The sequence below is a fragment of the Narcine bancroftii genome, chromosome 2 (genome assembly GCF_036971445.1).
Source record: "Narcine bancroftii isolate sNarBan1 chromosome 2, sNarBan1.hap1, whole genome shotgun sequence".
Lineage (NCBI taxonomy): Eukaryota > Metazoa > Chordata > Chondrichthyes > Torpediniformes > Narcinidae > Narcine > Narcine bancroftii.
The window spans coordinates 324,183,955-324,199,910 of record NC_091470.1 but is presented as its reverse complement, the minus strand read 5'-3'; the positions used below and the strand labels follow the sequence as shown (position 1 = coordinate 324,199,910).

Sequence of the window (15,956 nt, the reverse complement as noted above, 5' to 3'; positions counted from 1 at the left end):
GAATCTTGTTCTAATGCAATAATTACGGTTATACCAAAAAAAGATAAAGGTCCTTTCCAGGTTTCTTCTTATCGACCAATATCATTGTTAAATGTAGGTTATAAAATTATGGCTAAAGTTATGGCTAATAGATTGGCTCAATATTTACCTAAAATAATACATAAAGATCAAACAGGATTTATTAAAAACAGATATGCGTCTGATAATATTTTGAGATTAATTACTTTGATAAATAAATTTAAATCTCAAATGAATTATGCAATAGTGGTCTTATTAGATGCAGAAAAGGTTTTTGATAGAGTGGTATGGAAGTTTTTATTTAAAGTACTTGAGAAATTTTGTTTTGGTTCTTCATTTATTGGATTGATAAAGGCTTTATATAATAGTCTGAAGGCTAGAGTTGCTACTAATGGACAGATTTTAGAATCTTTTGATTTAACAAGGTCTACTAGACAAGGATGTCCATTGTCACCTGCTTTATTTGCTATAGTTATTGAAGCTTTGGCACAGTTAATACGTCAAAATGAAAATGTTAAGGGTATGATAGTTTTGAATGAGGAATATAAGATTAATTTATTTGCAGATGATGTTTTATTATACCTGGTAGATCCTGATATTTCCTTACCAGCAATCCAAGAATCTTTAGAAATTTATGGTCAATAACTGGCTATAAGGTAAATTGGGCTAAAAGTGACATTTTGTCAATTTGTAAAGATGATTATTCGATTTATAAAAATATTACGAAATTGAAGTGGACAAAACAAATTAAATATTTGGGAATTAACGTTAATACAGAATATCAAGATATATATTCAATTAATTACCTTCCTTTAATAAAAAAGATTAAATTAGATTTGATTAGGTGGAAAGACTTACCTTTAGGTTTATTGGGGAGGATTTATACTATAAAAATGAATATTTTTCCTCGGATGCAATATTTGTTTCAATCAATTACTTATTTTAAAAAAAAAATTTTAAGGATTTATATAAAGCAGTTAGAGAATTTTTATGGAAGGGAAAATTTCCGAGGGTAGCAATGAAAAAATTGATGTGGGACTTTCAATTTGGAGGTTTGAGATTACCTAATTTTCAATATTATTATGAGGAAGCTCAATTTAAATTTCTTAGTGCATTAATGAATATGGAGGATCTGCCCAGTTGGGCAAAGATAGAACTGGCAGTTATTTTAGAAAAATTTCCACATGAATTTTTGTTTCGATGGAATAAAAATTTGTTACGAACTTATGATGTACCAATATTGAAACATTTATTGAATCTATGGACGAGTAAACTTGATAAAATGGGGCTTAAAAGTAAATGGACTGGGCGATTGCCATTATATAATAATCAACTTGTTCCTTTTACGGACTCCAATATCACTGAAACAATGGGAAAGGAAAGGAATAAAAAATTTATCTGATTGTTTTTTTGAAGGACATTTTTGTTCTTTTGAGGAATTACAAAAGAAATTTGGTATTAGTGGAAATTCTGTATTTGTGTATTATCAGTTAAGATCATTTGTAAAACAAATATGTGGTCGTCAAATGACTTTATTGCCCAAAACTAGTTTTGAGAAATATGTACTTTCAATACCAGAAAAGTGATATATATCTGATTTGTATTGTGTTTTACAAGAAAATGAAAGTAAGAAAGATTGGGATAAAGATAAGTTGAAATGGGAAAAAGATTTAGGTTCTACAATACCTGAAGAAGCCTGGATGGAAATTTGTCAAAATAGTATTCGGAAATTGATTAATGCTAGATTAGCGATGATTAATTATAATTTTATACATCAATTATATCTAACACCAGAAAAATTAAAAAAATTTGGTCTTAGTAAGTCAGATTGTTGTTTTCGTTGTGATCAGACAGCTAGTACTTTTTTACATACTGTTTGGTCTTGTGACCGATTGCAACAGTTTTGGAAAGGTATTCAATCTATATTTAATAGATTATATAATATTTGTGTTGTATTAGATCCTGATATATTTTTATTAGGGAATATGCAATCATTAATTGATTTAGGATTAAATGATTATCAGATTTCTTTTATCTATTTAGCTTTAGCAGTGGCCAAGAAATGTATAGCATCTACTTGGAAAGATAGAAATATACTAACTTTGGATAGGTGGTATTTAGAGATGAAGTCTTGTTTAATTATGGAAAGGATATCTTTTTCAATTCAAGATAAGATGTCTTTTTATAAGTTGAAGTGGACTCCATTTGTTAAGTATATGCAATTAAGTTTGATTTAAGTATGTTCCTAGATGTGATATTTTAGATTTGATAAATCTTTTTTAAATTATTTTTATTTGTCATATTTTTCTTTTTCTTTGTGTGTGCTTTTTTAATATATAATATTATTAATTTTACTAATTCTTCACTTTATTTTGGGAGAGGGGAAGGGTGGGTTTCTTTTAATATAGATTTTTTTAGTTCTTGTATATGTAGGGGGGGTTAGGTTGAATTAAGTTAGGTTATTAATGTTGTATTGTAATTATATTATTTTATTTTATATTTTTTCTTTAAATGTAATTTTTCTTTTTATTCCTGTGATAAAATCTTTAAATAAAGTTTTAAAAAAAACATTGGCAAAATGTTTACCTGACTTGATTCATGTAGATCAGGCGGGTTTTGTTAAGAATCATTAATCAGCAGATAATGTTGTAAAGTTGATTTCATTAATTAATATTTCTCAGGAGCAATCTGGTAACTTCTCTTGATGCAGAAAAGGCCTTTGACAGGGTGGAATGGAGCTTTTTGTTTAAAGTCTTGGAAAAGTTTAATTTTGGGCCTCTTTTTATTGGTTGGATTAAGGCTTTATATAAAAGTCCCACTGCAAGAGTGATGACAAATGCAATGGTATCTTTACCTTTTGTATTATCTAGATCAGTGGTTCCCAACCTTTTTCTTCCAACTCACATACCACTTGAAGTATTCCCTATGTCATAGGTGCTTTGTGATTAGTAAGGGATTGTTTAAGGTGGGATGTGGGTGGAAAGAAAAAAAATTGAAAACCACTGTTTTAATTGTGCCTAATTGACTTATTATAACTCCAAAGGAAATGGGCCAATGACAATTTTTCTCAAGCAAAATATTTTGGTAACAATTGGGTCTAGAGCAGTGGTTCTCAACCTTCCCTTCCCACTCACATCCCACCTTAAGCAATGCCTTACTAATCACAAAGCACCTATGGCATAGGGAATACTTCAAGTGGTATGTGAGTTGGAAGAAAAAGGTTGGGAACCACTGATCTAGATCAACTAGACAGGGCTGTCTTTGTCACCAGCTTTGTTTGTTTGGTCATTGAACCTTTGGCCCAGATGATTAGGCAAGATAGTGCTATTAAAGGTATCAAGGTGAATTCTGAGGAATTTAAGATAAATTTGTTTGCAGGTGATGTCTTGATATATTTAACACATCCTTTGCAATCTTTGCATAAATGATTGGAATAGTATGGCGTGCTATCGGCATATAAAGTTAACTGGGAAAAAAGTGAAATTATGCCTTTACCTGAAGTGGATTATTTGCCTTGTAGACAGGTTGTGAAGTTTAAATAGTCTGATCGGATTATGTATTTAGGTATTATTATTGATAGTAATTATAATCACTTATTTGAATTGAATTGTTTACCCTTATTGCTTATTGTCTAGAATTAAGTATGATTTGAATCAGTGGAAGGGTTTACCCATAACATTGATAGGATGGGTTAATTGTATTAAAATGAATATCTTTCCCTGAATTCAATACCTTTTTCAGTCTATTCCATGTAGGATCCCTCAAAATTTTTTAAAAGATTTGAATACTTTGGTGAGAAAATTTTTGAGGAAAGATAAAATGGCGAGGGTATCATTGCAAAAGTTAACTTGGAAATATGCACTAGGAAGTTTGCAACTTCCTAATTTTCAAAATTATTATGTATCAGCTCAGTTGAAATTTATTAATAGGATGTTACAAGTGGACAACCCTCTGATATGGGCTAATATTGAATGATCTCAGATAGGTGAAAAGAGGATGGACCAATTTATTTATTGATGGAATTCTCAGTTATTAAGTAATTATAATTTACCAGTGTTAAAACATTTAATAGAATTATGGACTTTAAAAAATGAAGTTATAGGTACCCAAGGGAAAATTTTGGCTAAAGCTCCTTTGTTTCAAAATAAACTTTTTCTCTTTACAGTTAATAATCAACTTTTGAAGTTGTGGGAACAAAAACAAATTAAATTGGTAGAAGATTGTTATGAGGCGGGTTATTTTATTTCTTTTCAAAGAATGAAAGAGAAATGATACATCTTTCAGTACTCTTTTTTCTAATTATCAAGTTAAAGCGTTATTGCTAGATCATTTTGGACATATTTTGAGGCTTCCAATTTGAAATTTTACTTACTGATGGTGGTAAGAAAGGATTTATATCTAATATGTATGCTTTATTGCAGAATAGAATGCTTAAACCAGATGTTTATAAATCTAGTGAAGTGGGTAAAAATTTGGAAATATCTATTTTTCAAGGACTAAATGACTAAAATTGTAAATGTAAGGTATAGATTGGTACACTATAACTTTATTCCCCAATTATATTTGACTTTGGAGAAATTAAAGAAATATAAATATGTTTCTTCTAATTTATGTTTTAGATTTTACAAGGAAGTGGGATCGGGTATGACCTACCTGATGTGTGTAAAAGCTGCTTGCGCTTCGGTGGGGTGGGGGGGTGAGGGGAAAGGTGGTGGCTTGGGTCAGTGGGCTCTGAAAAATGGGACACTCATTGGAAGTAATAGGAGAAAAGTCCAAGGCACCTGCGGAGAGCCTTGTGTGTGTGGGGGAGTGGCAGTTCCATTAGTGGACACATGCGTTCTGGGTCGGGACCAATGACACTATGTTTCCCGATGTACCCTAGAATGGCAAGGTAGGTGGTGCTGAACATGCACTTCTCTTTGTTGTAAGTGAGTTTCAGCTCCTTGGCCATTCAGAGAAATTTCTCCAGGTTGGCCGCAGATCGTGACATTATCCAAGTATGGGGAGGTTGCTCTTAGGTGTGTCAGTCTACCATGCGGTCCATTTCCCACTGAAAAAGAGAGACCCCGTTAGTGACCCCAAATTGGACCCAGTGGAATTGGTGGAGGCGGTATATGGTTTATCCCTGGTGTAGATAGGTGATAGGTTGACTTTAGGTCAAATGTCGAGAAGACCTTATAGCAGGCTATTTCATTGACCATGTCAGCTATTCGGTCGGGGTAGGCATCTAGCGATAATTGATGACCATCTTTGGTTTGCTACCCCCTTTTACCACTAGGATTTTGACTATCCAGGGACTGGTGCTGGGCTCTATGATACCTATGATACCTTCCACCATAAGCCACCTCACTTCTGCCTTAATGAAGGACCTGTCAGCCGCGCAATAGCACCTACTCTTGGCAGTTATGGGCTTGTCATGGCAGTCTGTCGTAAGGTGGTTGAAGAGGGTGGGAGGGGTTACCTGTTGCACAGAGAGGCCGTAGGTGGATTGAGGGCAGTCGCTGAACTGTGTGCTGTGGAGTGTGAGTGGAGGGGAGGAGCCTACCAAAAGCGAGGGTAAGTCTTTGGAGGTGGCATTGGAAGTCCAGCCCTAAGAGAACTGGGGCACAGAGCTGGGGCATGACCAGGAGCCTGAACCCTTGGTATGTTCCCTCCCCCCCACTGTCAATTCCACTGAGCAGCACCTGAGGGCTGTGATGGAGTGGTCCTCGGCAGTGAAAGTGATGGAAAGGTTCATGGGATAAATTTCGAGTTTTAGTGTCCGGGCCACATTCAGGCACACAAAGCTCTCAGTACTACCACAATCGAACAGGCATTTTGTTACCTTCCCATTGACAGTGATGTCCATCACTGAATGCCTGAGTCCATGGGGAATGTCCCTTTTTAAGGTGGTGGACACTAGGACCATTTTGGGGTCCGAATCACTGCTCCCCGATGGATGAAGCCAGCGGCTTCCTTCCAGGGCATGGGGTGCATTGGGTGGGCAATCAGGTATGCAGAAATGATGTGGCGTGCGGTTGGGGCCTGCATAATCCATGATGGCGGCACCCGGTGGATGCACATGGCATCAGTGTGGTTGGGTGACCTGTCTGGCAGTGAAACTAGAAGTGACATCACCCGAGCGAGCGGAAGTGACATCTTCGGTGTGGGCCGACATTGTCTGGAGGAAGATGGCGGTGCCTGGGATGAGCACACTGCAATGGTGCACGTCGGTGGCTGGGCGAGAAGTGACATCAGCAGTGAGGGCGAAAGTGGTGGAGCAGGTAATAGTGTTGCCCAGTCCTTGCACGTGGCGGCGCTTGGGAGGGCTCCAAGCTAGTCGCAGAGGGCTGCAGCATTCCTGACGGGCCTGGAAAGGCACACTTTAGTGAAGAGGCCTTTCTTCCCACATTGGGAGCAATGTCCTCGCAGGACAGCCTTTGCAGGATTACTTGTCTGATCCACACCAGGATCCGCAGTACTTACAGGAGCAAGCTGTGCCGGTGGCTGCGATCATCTCCTCCATGTAGGGCCCTTCAGCGACAGCAGTTGTTTGCATCTGCCAGGCCAGATGGGCTTTAGCCTCCAGGGAGCGGACTACCTCCATTGTCCTGGTAAGTGAAGCAAAGGTTTTCCTCCAGCAGCTTCTGTCAGGTGCTGCTCGAGCGCAGTCCTCGCACACACGCGACCCGGATCAATCGCTCCACTTCCCCTTTGGTCACCCTGATCTTGGCCAGGCACGGCCACGCAGGGCCCTCAGATAGGCATTTGCTGTCTCACCTGGCTGCTGGATCCTGATGCTGAGCAAGTTCCGGGCGTAAACTCCATTTGTACATGCTCTCCAGGACAGCCATCGCAGGTTCATAGTCGGTGCAATTCTTGATAGCTTGGAAAGCTCGTGGGCCCAGTTTGGTGTGGAACACCATGAGCTGTTTCTGGTTGGTGTTGATCACCCCAGCCTCTTTTAGGATGATCGCCTCAATCGCGGGCTTCCAGATTTCAAAGCGTGCCTGGGCATCCAGGGTAATCTCCAGGCTCCCGATTGTTAGAAACTTCTCTTTAAAATTTTACTGGAATAAATTATGGTGCGCTGAGGTAGCAGCAAGTAAGCAAGCTCAAACTCAAAAGACTGTACAACAGGCTTTATTCCAGTAAAAGTCTGAACACCAGTTCAAACCTTGGTGGCTCCCCGTGTGACTGGCTCAGGAGGGTCCAGCTCAGGTTTTTATTTAGATCAGCTGATTGACTGCTGGCCAGGTGGAGTCAGCCCCCTAGGTGGTCTTCCTGCAGGTATAGAGATTTCCCCCTGGTGGTCATATCACCACATACTGCTTGACCATTTGCTCTCATAATCAATTTTCTAATTTTGTATTAGTATTTTTTGTCTCTTGATTCTTGAAAATTTCCCATTTCAGTAGTCTACCACTAGCACTGTAGTTTTCTTTGATTGCCATTAATCTTTGGCATCGTGTATCTTGTAGTTTTTAATTTAATATTTTCCTTGGCCTCCTTTGTTAACCATAGATGATTTATTTTTCTCATATAATGTGTCTTTAATTGCAATAAGTTTCTGCTGAATGTTGTAAATTGCTCATCCACTGACCTATCCCTTAACCTGCTTACCCTGTCCAGTCGAGAGCATAGTTGCACAGTTCTGGAAGCTTAAACACAGAACAACACAGCTGTTTCATGATGTACAAAATGGATATGTTTCTGGATCATGTTTTTGTTTAAACTAAAATTTCAGCAGTTGCAAAGCTTGGTTGAAATGAAATGACGTTTTGCTACATTGTATTCACACGTGGGGATTGGATCACTCTTTGTCGCAGGGAAAGATAGCTCTCTAGATTGAAGACGTGCACCTCAAAGAGCCAGCAGTTTTCTAGTAAAAAATTATGAATTGAATGAAAATAACTATTTATTGTGAACAGTTGAGGGCCTAGCACTGACTCATGTGGCACTCTGCTTACCACTGATTGGCAAACATGGAAACATCCACTTAACCCAACTCCCTGCCCTCTTTTGGTAAACCAATCCTTTACAATAGATTATCCCCAACTCCATGCATCCTTATCTTGTGGATAATTCTTTTTTGTGGCATCTTAATGAACACCTTCTAGAAAACCAAGCGTATAACATCCATCTGTTCCCCTCCAAGAACATCAGTAGGTTTGTTATTGATGTTGTGTCTGCCTGGTGGAAAAATTTCTGTCCAGATGTCTTGCTATTTCTTACTTAATGATAGCTTCAAGCATTTTACATCTTACAGTCATTTAGGCTATCTGTCCTACAGTTCACTGCATTTTGACGACACCCTTTTTATCAATAGTGGTATGACATTTGGTATCTTCCAATCTGCTGTGACCTGTGCAGAGTCCAGAATATTTTGGTAAATTATCATTATCAAAAACAAATCACGGGTGGGGATTGTCTATGGGCCTCTATATAATATCCTGACAATGGTACAGGCAATAAATCAATTTTTCAATATTTTTCAGTATCCTGAGAAGTATTCCATCAGGACTAATAGAGTAATCTACCGTTCGGCCCACTAGCCATCTACCGTTCGGCCCACTAGCCATCTACCATTCGGCCCACTAGCCATCTACCGTTCGGCCCACTAGCCATCTACCGTTCGGCCCACTAGCCATCTACCGTTCGGCACACTAGCAATCTACCGTTCGGCCCACTAGCCATCTACCGTTTGGCCCACTAGCCATCTAACGTTCGGCCCACTAGCCATCTACCGTTCGGCCCACTAGCCATCTACCGTTCGGCCCACTAGCCATCTACTGTTCGGCCTACTAGCCATCTACCGTTCGGCCCACTAGCCATCTACCGTTCGGCCCACTAGCCATCTACCGTTCGGCCCACTAGCCATCTACCGTTCGGCCCACTAGCCATCTACCATTCGGCCCACTAGCCATCTTCCGATCGGCCCACTAGCCATCTACCGTTCGGCCCACTAGCCATCTACCGTTCGGCCCACTAGCCATCTACCGTTCGGCCCACTAGCCATCTATCGTTCGGCCCGCTAGCAATCTACCATTTGGCCCACTAGCAATCTACTGTTGGGCCCACTAGTTTGCTCAGCACTATCTTTTTAGTGATAGCAATTGTAACAAGTTCTTCACCTCCCTTCGCATCCATGACATCCTTATTTGACACATTTAACATGTCTTTTACCATGAAGACTGATTATAGCTGTTAAAATCTTGCTTATTTTTCCATTACCCAACATTACCCAATGGCTGGGCTGGGGAGGTGGGGGAGGGGGAGTAGTGGAAGAGGGAGGGGCTAATATAAACTGGAAAAGTCTATGTTAATGCCATCCATTTGGAGGGGCCCCAAACGTAGAGCTCATTTTGTGGGCTTGGTCCTGTAATTAGCTGGGAACAGAGTGGAAACCCACGTGGGAGATCACAGAGATAGCAGTCTCCAGGAAGGAGATCAGGGAAGGTGACCACATCAGCAGGCCAGCGAGGGGCTCAATGGTCGAGGGACCCACATAGGCTGGGGCAGTTGGTGACTTGTGAATGAAGGACTCACACAGGCTATGGGCTGCTGGAGACTGGCTCATGGGAACCAGGTGTCAGAATCAGCATTTGAGAGGGTGACGACTGATGAGGGCGACGACTGATGAGGGCAAGAAATGCTCCCAAAGAGCCTCGGGTGCTGAAGGCTTCCTGATAATTTTGGAGGTTTGGATCTGGAATTTGTCTTGCCAACTGATAGAACAGGTTTGTGTGACTGCAGAGGATGTCGGAGCACTGGAGGCAAATCCAAGGATACTCAGTGACTCTGAAGGGACTCTCTTTTGCTTCTCTTTCCTTTGTACTGTAAGGGGTGCCAGTCAATGCTAACAGCAAGTATTTATCTGCCTTGGCAGACTAAAGGAAATTTCATGAAATATTACTTTTTTCTGTTTAATTCCATGACAGTCAAAGAATCTTGAATCTCAATTTCATCCTCATCTTTGTACGATAATTGATCATTGATGATCTCTTTTATTTATATTAAAGGAGATGAATTTTCACAGCTCCACAGTTATTGGATCTCTGACTCCTGTTAAGTAATTCATTGAATATAACTAATTATGTTGCGAAAGTGTTTGTTATTTATAAAGGGAAAAGAAAAGACAGGCAGTCTTACAGTTTGAGTGAAACATGTAAAATAATTTTTGCGTTCTGTCAATTTTCCAGGAATTGTGCATACTTAAGAAGTTAAAAGTTCTAGATGTGGCTGCAAATCAGTTGAATATTTTTCCAACAAGGGTAAGCCCTATTCTTAAAATATAATCCATTGTTAGGTTATGATTCATTGTTTTTCCCACATTTTATCTTATTTGCATAGTGGTCCCTGAGACAATTGGGGGCAGTATCGTGGCACATTTGGTAGAGCTGATGTCTCATAGCTTCATTGACCTAGGTTCAGTGCTGTCTGTGGAATTTGTAAATTCTCCCTGTTAATGTGTGGGTCCCCCCCATGCCCCAGGTACTCTGGCTTCCTCCCACTTCTTATAGATGTGTAGGTTAGGTTGTAGTTTAATTGGCTACTATAAACTGACATTGCACATTGAGGGACTTGATGCCAATGTGGGGAGAATACAAAACAAATTAGTATAGAGTCACTTTAACTGGATGTTTGCTGATTGCTGCAAACCCTGCAGGAAAGAAATATTACATTTATGGGATATTTTGTTTGAGCAGGACAGTATTAAAATGCAGTCCTAACATTGCAAATTAAGTATTAATGATAGAGAATAGTTAGAAGACAAATCCTTGCACCTGCACAGAGTGCGATTCCCAACATTAAAATTAGCCATTCAACAATATTCTTACAATAGTTGATATCAAACACTGGAGGATGGAATGAAACCTGAAATAAAAACAATAAATGCTGCCGCTCTGACAGGGTATTAAGAGAATTAAGGTTTCAGTTTGATGATGTTCATAATATAGAACATATAACACAGTCTGCAGGTCCCTCGGCCCTCGATGTTGTGCCAAACCATATATTCCTAAAAAAATAGTACTCCCTACCTCATAAACCTCTATTTGTTTAAGAGTATCTTAAATACCTGTTAATTTTTCATCCTCCACCACCATCTCTCACAAGGCATTCCAGGCACTCACAACTCTCTGTGTAAAAAAAATCTTACTCCTGAACTTTGGTCTCACCAGAGATTTGTAGAGTTGCACAACACCTGACTTTTGAGCTTAATCCTCCATTAAAAAAGCTCAGCATCCCAGAGGACTTCTTAACTATCCTATCAACTTGCACAGCGACCTTAAGGGATATATGAATTTGGACCCCAAAGACCCTCTGTTCATCTACACTCTTAAATAACCAACCATTAATCCTGTAATCTGCCTTTTGGTTTCTCTTTCCAAAATGCATCACCTTACACTTATCTGGATTGAACTCCATCTGTCACTTTTCTGCCCAATTCTGCATCCAGTCTATATTTTTTGTAACCTAAAACAACATTCATTACCATCCACAACTCTCCAACCTTTGTATCATCTGCAAACTTACTGACCCATCCTTCCATTTCTTCATCTAGGTCATTTATAAAAATCACAAAGAGCAGGAGTCCCAGAACACCACTAGTCACTGACCTCCAGGCAGAATACTTTTCTTCCACTGCTACTCTCTGCTTTCTACATGCAAGCCAATTTTTTATCCACTCAGCCAAGGTTGCATGCATCCTATGCCTCATGACTTTCTGAACGAGTCTCTCATGGAAGACCTTGTCAAATGCCTTACCAAAATCATATAGACCATATCTACTACCCTATCCTCATCAATTTCTTTTGTTACTGCCTCAAAAACTCAAATTATGCTCGTGAGGCACAACCTTCCCTTCTTGCCCACCACTAATTCCCAGGATTCTCCCAATTACCTTTTTTAAACAAGGGATTACATTTGCCATTCTTCAATCTTCTGGCATCTCCCCTGTGGCCAAAGAGGACTCAAAGTTCATAGCCACTACTCCAGCTCACTCTTCCTTCACTTCCCAGAGCAACCTGTGGTATATCACGTCTGGCCCTGGGGACTTATCAATCCTAATGTTTTTAAGATGATTCAACATTTCCTCTTCCTTAATCTCAAAATCGTCTGGCATGATTTAATCTGACATCACCCTGATCAAGGTCCTTTTCACTTGTGAATACTGAAGTAAAGTATTCATTCAAGACCTTCCCAACCACCTCCTCCTCCAGGAGGATGTTGCCTTCTTTATCCTTTATGAGCAATGAGCTGCTTCAGTATTTGCTAATGAAGGACAAACCCTTATCACTGTGGATATAGCAGGGGTATCTGAAAATATTCAGAGCCTTCATGATGGTAGCTGGAGACATGTCCGGGCAATGGAATGGCAAAGGGGAACCACGAGTACTCATCGATGATGTTGATGAAGTACATGTTGCTGTTCATGGAGGGTAGGGGTCCTTTGAAGTCCATGCTCAGATGTTCAAAGGGGAAACTGGCCTTGATCAGGTGCGACTGATCAGGCTAGGAGAAGTGCGGTTTTCACTCCGCGCAGACCCGGCAATTTTTGGTCAGCGTCCTGATGTCCTCAATGGAGTAGGGGAGCTTATGGGCCTTGATGAAGTGAAAAATTGGATGATGCCTCAGTGCAGAGGCCGTCGTGCAGTGCCTGCAACTGGTCCATCCACAAGTACCCCCAGGGGCATCTGAGAGCTTGTTTAGCTTTCTGGGCTGGTACCGAATGCCATCATTGTAGGTGGAGAGTTCAATTCTCCACCTCAGAATTTTGCTCTGCTGCTGGTTCTTAAACATAAAGGTGACTGCCCCCATTGGTCAGTCAGCAAGGTAAAATGCTCATCAGTGAGGTAGTGCCTCCAGTGCCGTACTGCTTCAACAATAGCTTGGGCCTCTTTCTTGATGAAAGAGTGCCGGATCTTATCTTGGGGTCTTGGAGGATGCGTGAAAAAAATGCCATGGGCCTACCCACCTGGTTAAGTGAGGTGGCCAGGGAAAAGTCCGATGCATCGCCCACCACCTGCGTACATCGTGGCCTTTGCAAGGTCAGCTTTGATACAGTCGAATGCCTCTTGGGCTTTTGGGGGAAAATGGTGGCCCTGATGAGTGGTCAGGCCTTCTCCACATAGCTTGGAACCCACTGAGCATAATAAGGGAGAAACCCCAGGCACCTTTTCAGGGCCTTGAGGCAATGGGGGAGTGGAAGGTTTAACAGGGGGTGCATGCGGTCAGGGCTGATGACTCCATTCTCCACAACGCAGCCTAGTATAGCCAGGCGACATGTGCTGAAAACACACTTCCCTGTGTTATACGTCAAGTTGAGGTGTTTCACGGAGTGGAGGAATTTTTTGAGATTCCTATCATGGTCCTGCTGATCATGGCTGCAGATGGTGACATTGTCGAGGTATGGGAAAGTGGCCCGCAGCCCATGTTCATCCACCACTCGATCCATCTCCCTTTGAAAGACAGACACCCCATTCATGACCCCACAAGGGGCTCTCAGGAAATGGTACCGTCGGCCATCCACTTTGAAGGCGGTATGCTGGCTGGCAGTCTTCGGGGCGGATGGGGAGCTGGTGATATGCAGACTTAAGTCTATGGTCAAAAACACCCTGTATTGTGCAATCTGGTTCACCATGTCAGGGGTATGCATTTAGCCAAGTGAACCTGTTGAAGGTCTGGAAGTGATCTATGACCATCCGGTGTTTCTCCCCACTCTTTATCACCACTATCTGGGCTCTCCATACTGTGCTCTAAAACCGCACTCAGTGAGGAGCGTCTCACCTCTGACTTAATAAATGCCCTGTCCCCAGTGCAAAATCGCCGACTTTTAATGGTGAGAGACAGACAGACAGAGATCACTTGTACAGTGTTACAGCCAGCAGAAGCAGCTGGGACTGGAACAGGACAAGCTGGCAAGCTTGTGCAAAGTCATTTTAGAAGATGGCCTGGTCAAAGCCCTTGTGGTTCATGCAAGAGGAGGATTGATGGTTTAATGTTTCACTTGGAATAAGAGAATCAAAAAGAAACTCTGTGGTGACATGAAAGAAAGAGGTTATCATCTGGAGAATCCTGAAGGGGAAAGTTTCTTCAGCAAGACACTGAAGTGGCTGATGGAAGTAAATGTACAACAAATCTCTCTCTGAAAACTGACAAGAACCTTCCTGAGTGGTAACCATTTACGTTTCAAGCACCAAAGCCTGGTGAACTTTATAAATGTTAAATTCTGTGCACAGTATAAGAATTGCCTGCAACCCGTGAACTTGGAAAAATGAGAAGTGAGATTGGACTGTGAACCTAAGAACTTACACACACGGGCGCTTAGAATTAGAAGGGTGTTAGGTTAAATAAGTCAATAGTGATAAGTTAAAGTTTGATTCTATTTTCATATTTAAAGATAATCTAAAGCAACTTTTGTTTAAATAACTATTTGTCGGTGAATATCTATTGCTGCTGGGTTTTGGGGTCCTCTGGGCTCGTAACAGTCCATCATGGCCTGGAGAGTTGATGTGGTTTGCATTGATTCAGGGTTACTGATGCCAGTGTCAGTTCATCGTCCGAGAGTTCCGTTGACTGCTGACGGTCTGGTAAGACAGCAGTCGAGATGGCAGATGCCATGCCATGCATGTGGCCCCACCATCATTTGCTTGAAGAGAAGAGGGTGAAGATGGAAGTGACATAATTGCAATTGGTGATCTCCGTAGTGTCCAAGTGTCCCAGGTCCCTGGAAGTGACATTGAAAGTGACTGCATCAAATATGGTGGCCCTGCTTGCACGTGGCATTGCTGGGCTTGGGGGGGGGGGGGTTTGCTTTGATTTATAGACCTTCGCGAAATTCCCTTCTTCCCGCAGTTGGAGCAGACAGCGTTGCTGGCATGGCACTGTTTCCTCGTATGCTTGCCCTGCCACAGAAATAGCACATCGGGCGGTCGCTAATGGCAGCAGAGGTCAGCTCAGGATGGGAGGGGATTTGCAATACCGCCTCCCAAGATGGCAATGCCCATGTTCCCCACAAGGTGGCCACATGCTCGCTGGAGAATGATTCAGCATTATGCATGGCCACTTCCAGAGTGTTTGTCAGTTCGATGGTTTGAGGTAGGCTCAGTTGTTACTCTTCGAGTAGCCTCCATATGCCTGTTACACAGGTGTCTCTGATCAGCAGCTGTGTGTGCTGTTCTGCACTCACAGCCTGGCAGTTGTAGTCCCTTGCAAGCTCCTGGAGGGCCCAATAAGTCATTGAAAGTTTCTCTGGGTTGCTGCCTGCGGGAGTAGAGTATATGCCATGCATAGACTTCATTCCCTTGTTCCTTGTACTGGTCTTTCAGGTCCATGGTGTCTCCGTATGTTTGCCAGTCCCAGACCATCCAGTAGAAACAGTGTCTGATGTATGAAAATAGCAGCTGGAACTTGTCTTTGTTGTCCTGGATTGCAGCTGTAGAGGCTGTGAGGAATTTTTCGAAGCAGCGGAGCCAGAGTGCGAATTTGTCGGCTGCTTTGGGTTCTCTCAGTTAGATTTCTAAGCAATCCAACTTCAAGTATTTCTCCATATTCCGAGGGAAATAAAATCTTTCTCATAAAATTGATGCATGATCAATTACTCAAAGACTGAAGTTATTGGAATTGAAGGGTCTTATTGGCAAGAGTTGGACAGCATCCCTTGGGTTGCTGGCTCACATTGATCTGGACTCAAACTGGGGTCAGGCTTGGGGCATGACAACCTTTATGGGGGAGAAAAGGAAGGAGTCACGAGCCGGCCAGTGAGAGCAAGGTCAAACATAAAAGGTCAAACATGTCATTTACATATACAATAGTGGTTTCACCACACATAACAACCCTGTATTTCCTGCACCATTCCAAAATCTGCTTGCTTATCTGTTCCTTGGTGTCCTAAGGACTATAGACTACTTGCAGTACAATGATTGGTCCCTTCCTATTTCTGACTTCCACCCACA

At 41.5% G+C, this 15,956-nt stretch overlaps 1 protein-coding gene across 3 annotated transcripts in view; it reads left to right on the top strand.

The window, feature by feature from the left end:
• LOC138755617 (deubiquitinase OTUD6B-like) overlaps positions 1–15,956 on the top strand; it is a 295,429-nt gene that overhangs the window by 241,860 nt on the left and 37,613 nt on the right. For 2 of the 3 annotated variants that reach the window (XM_069921938.1, XM_069921936.1), the window contains exon 5: positions 10,200–10,271. The exons of the other annotated variant lie outside the window; for it this stretch is intronic. In XM_069921938.1, coding sequence (XP_069778039.1) covers positions 10,200–10,271 — 72 coding nt within the window. The remainder of the gene's footprint in view (positions 1–10,199; positions 10,272–15,956) is intronic. 3 annotated transcript variants of the gene reach the window in all.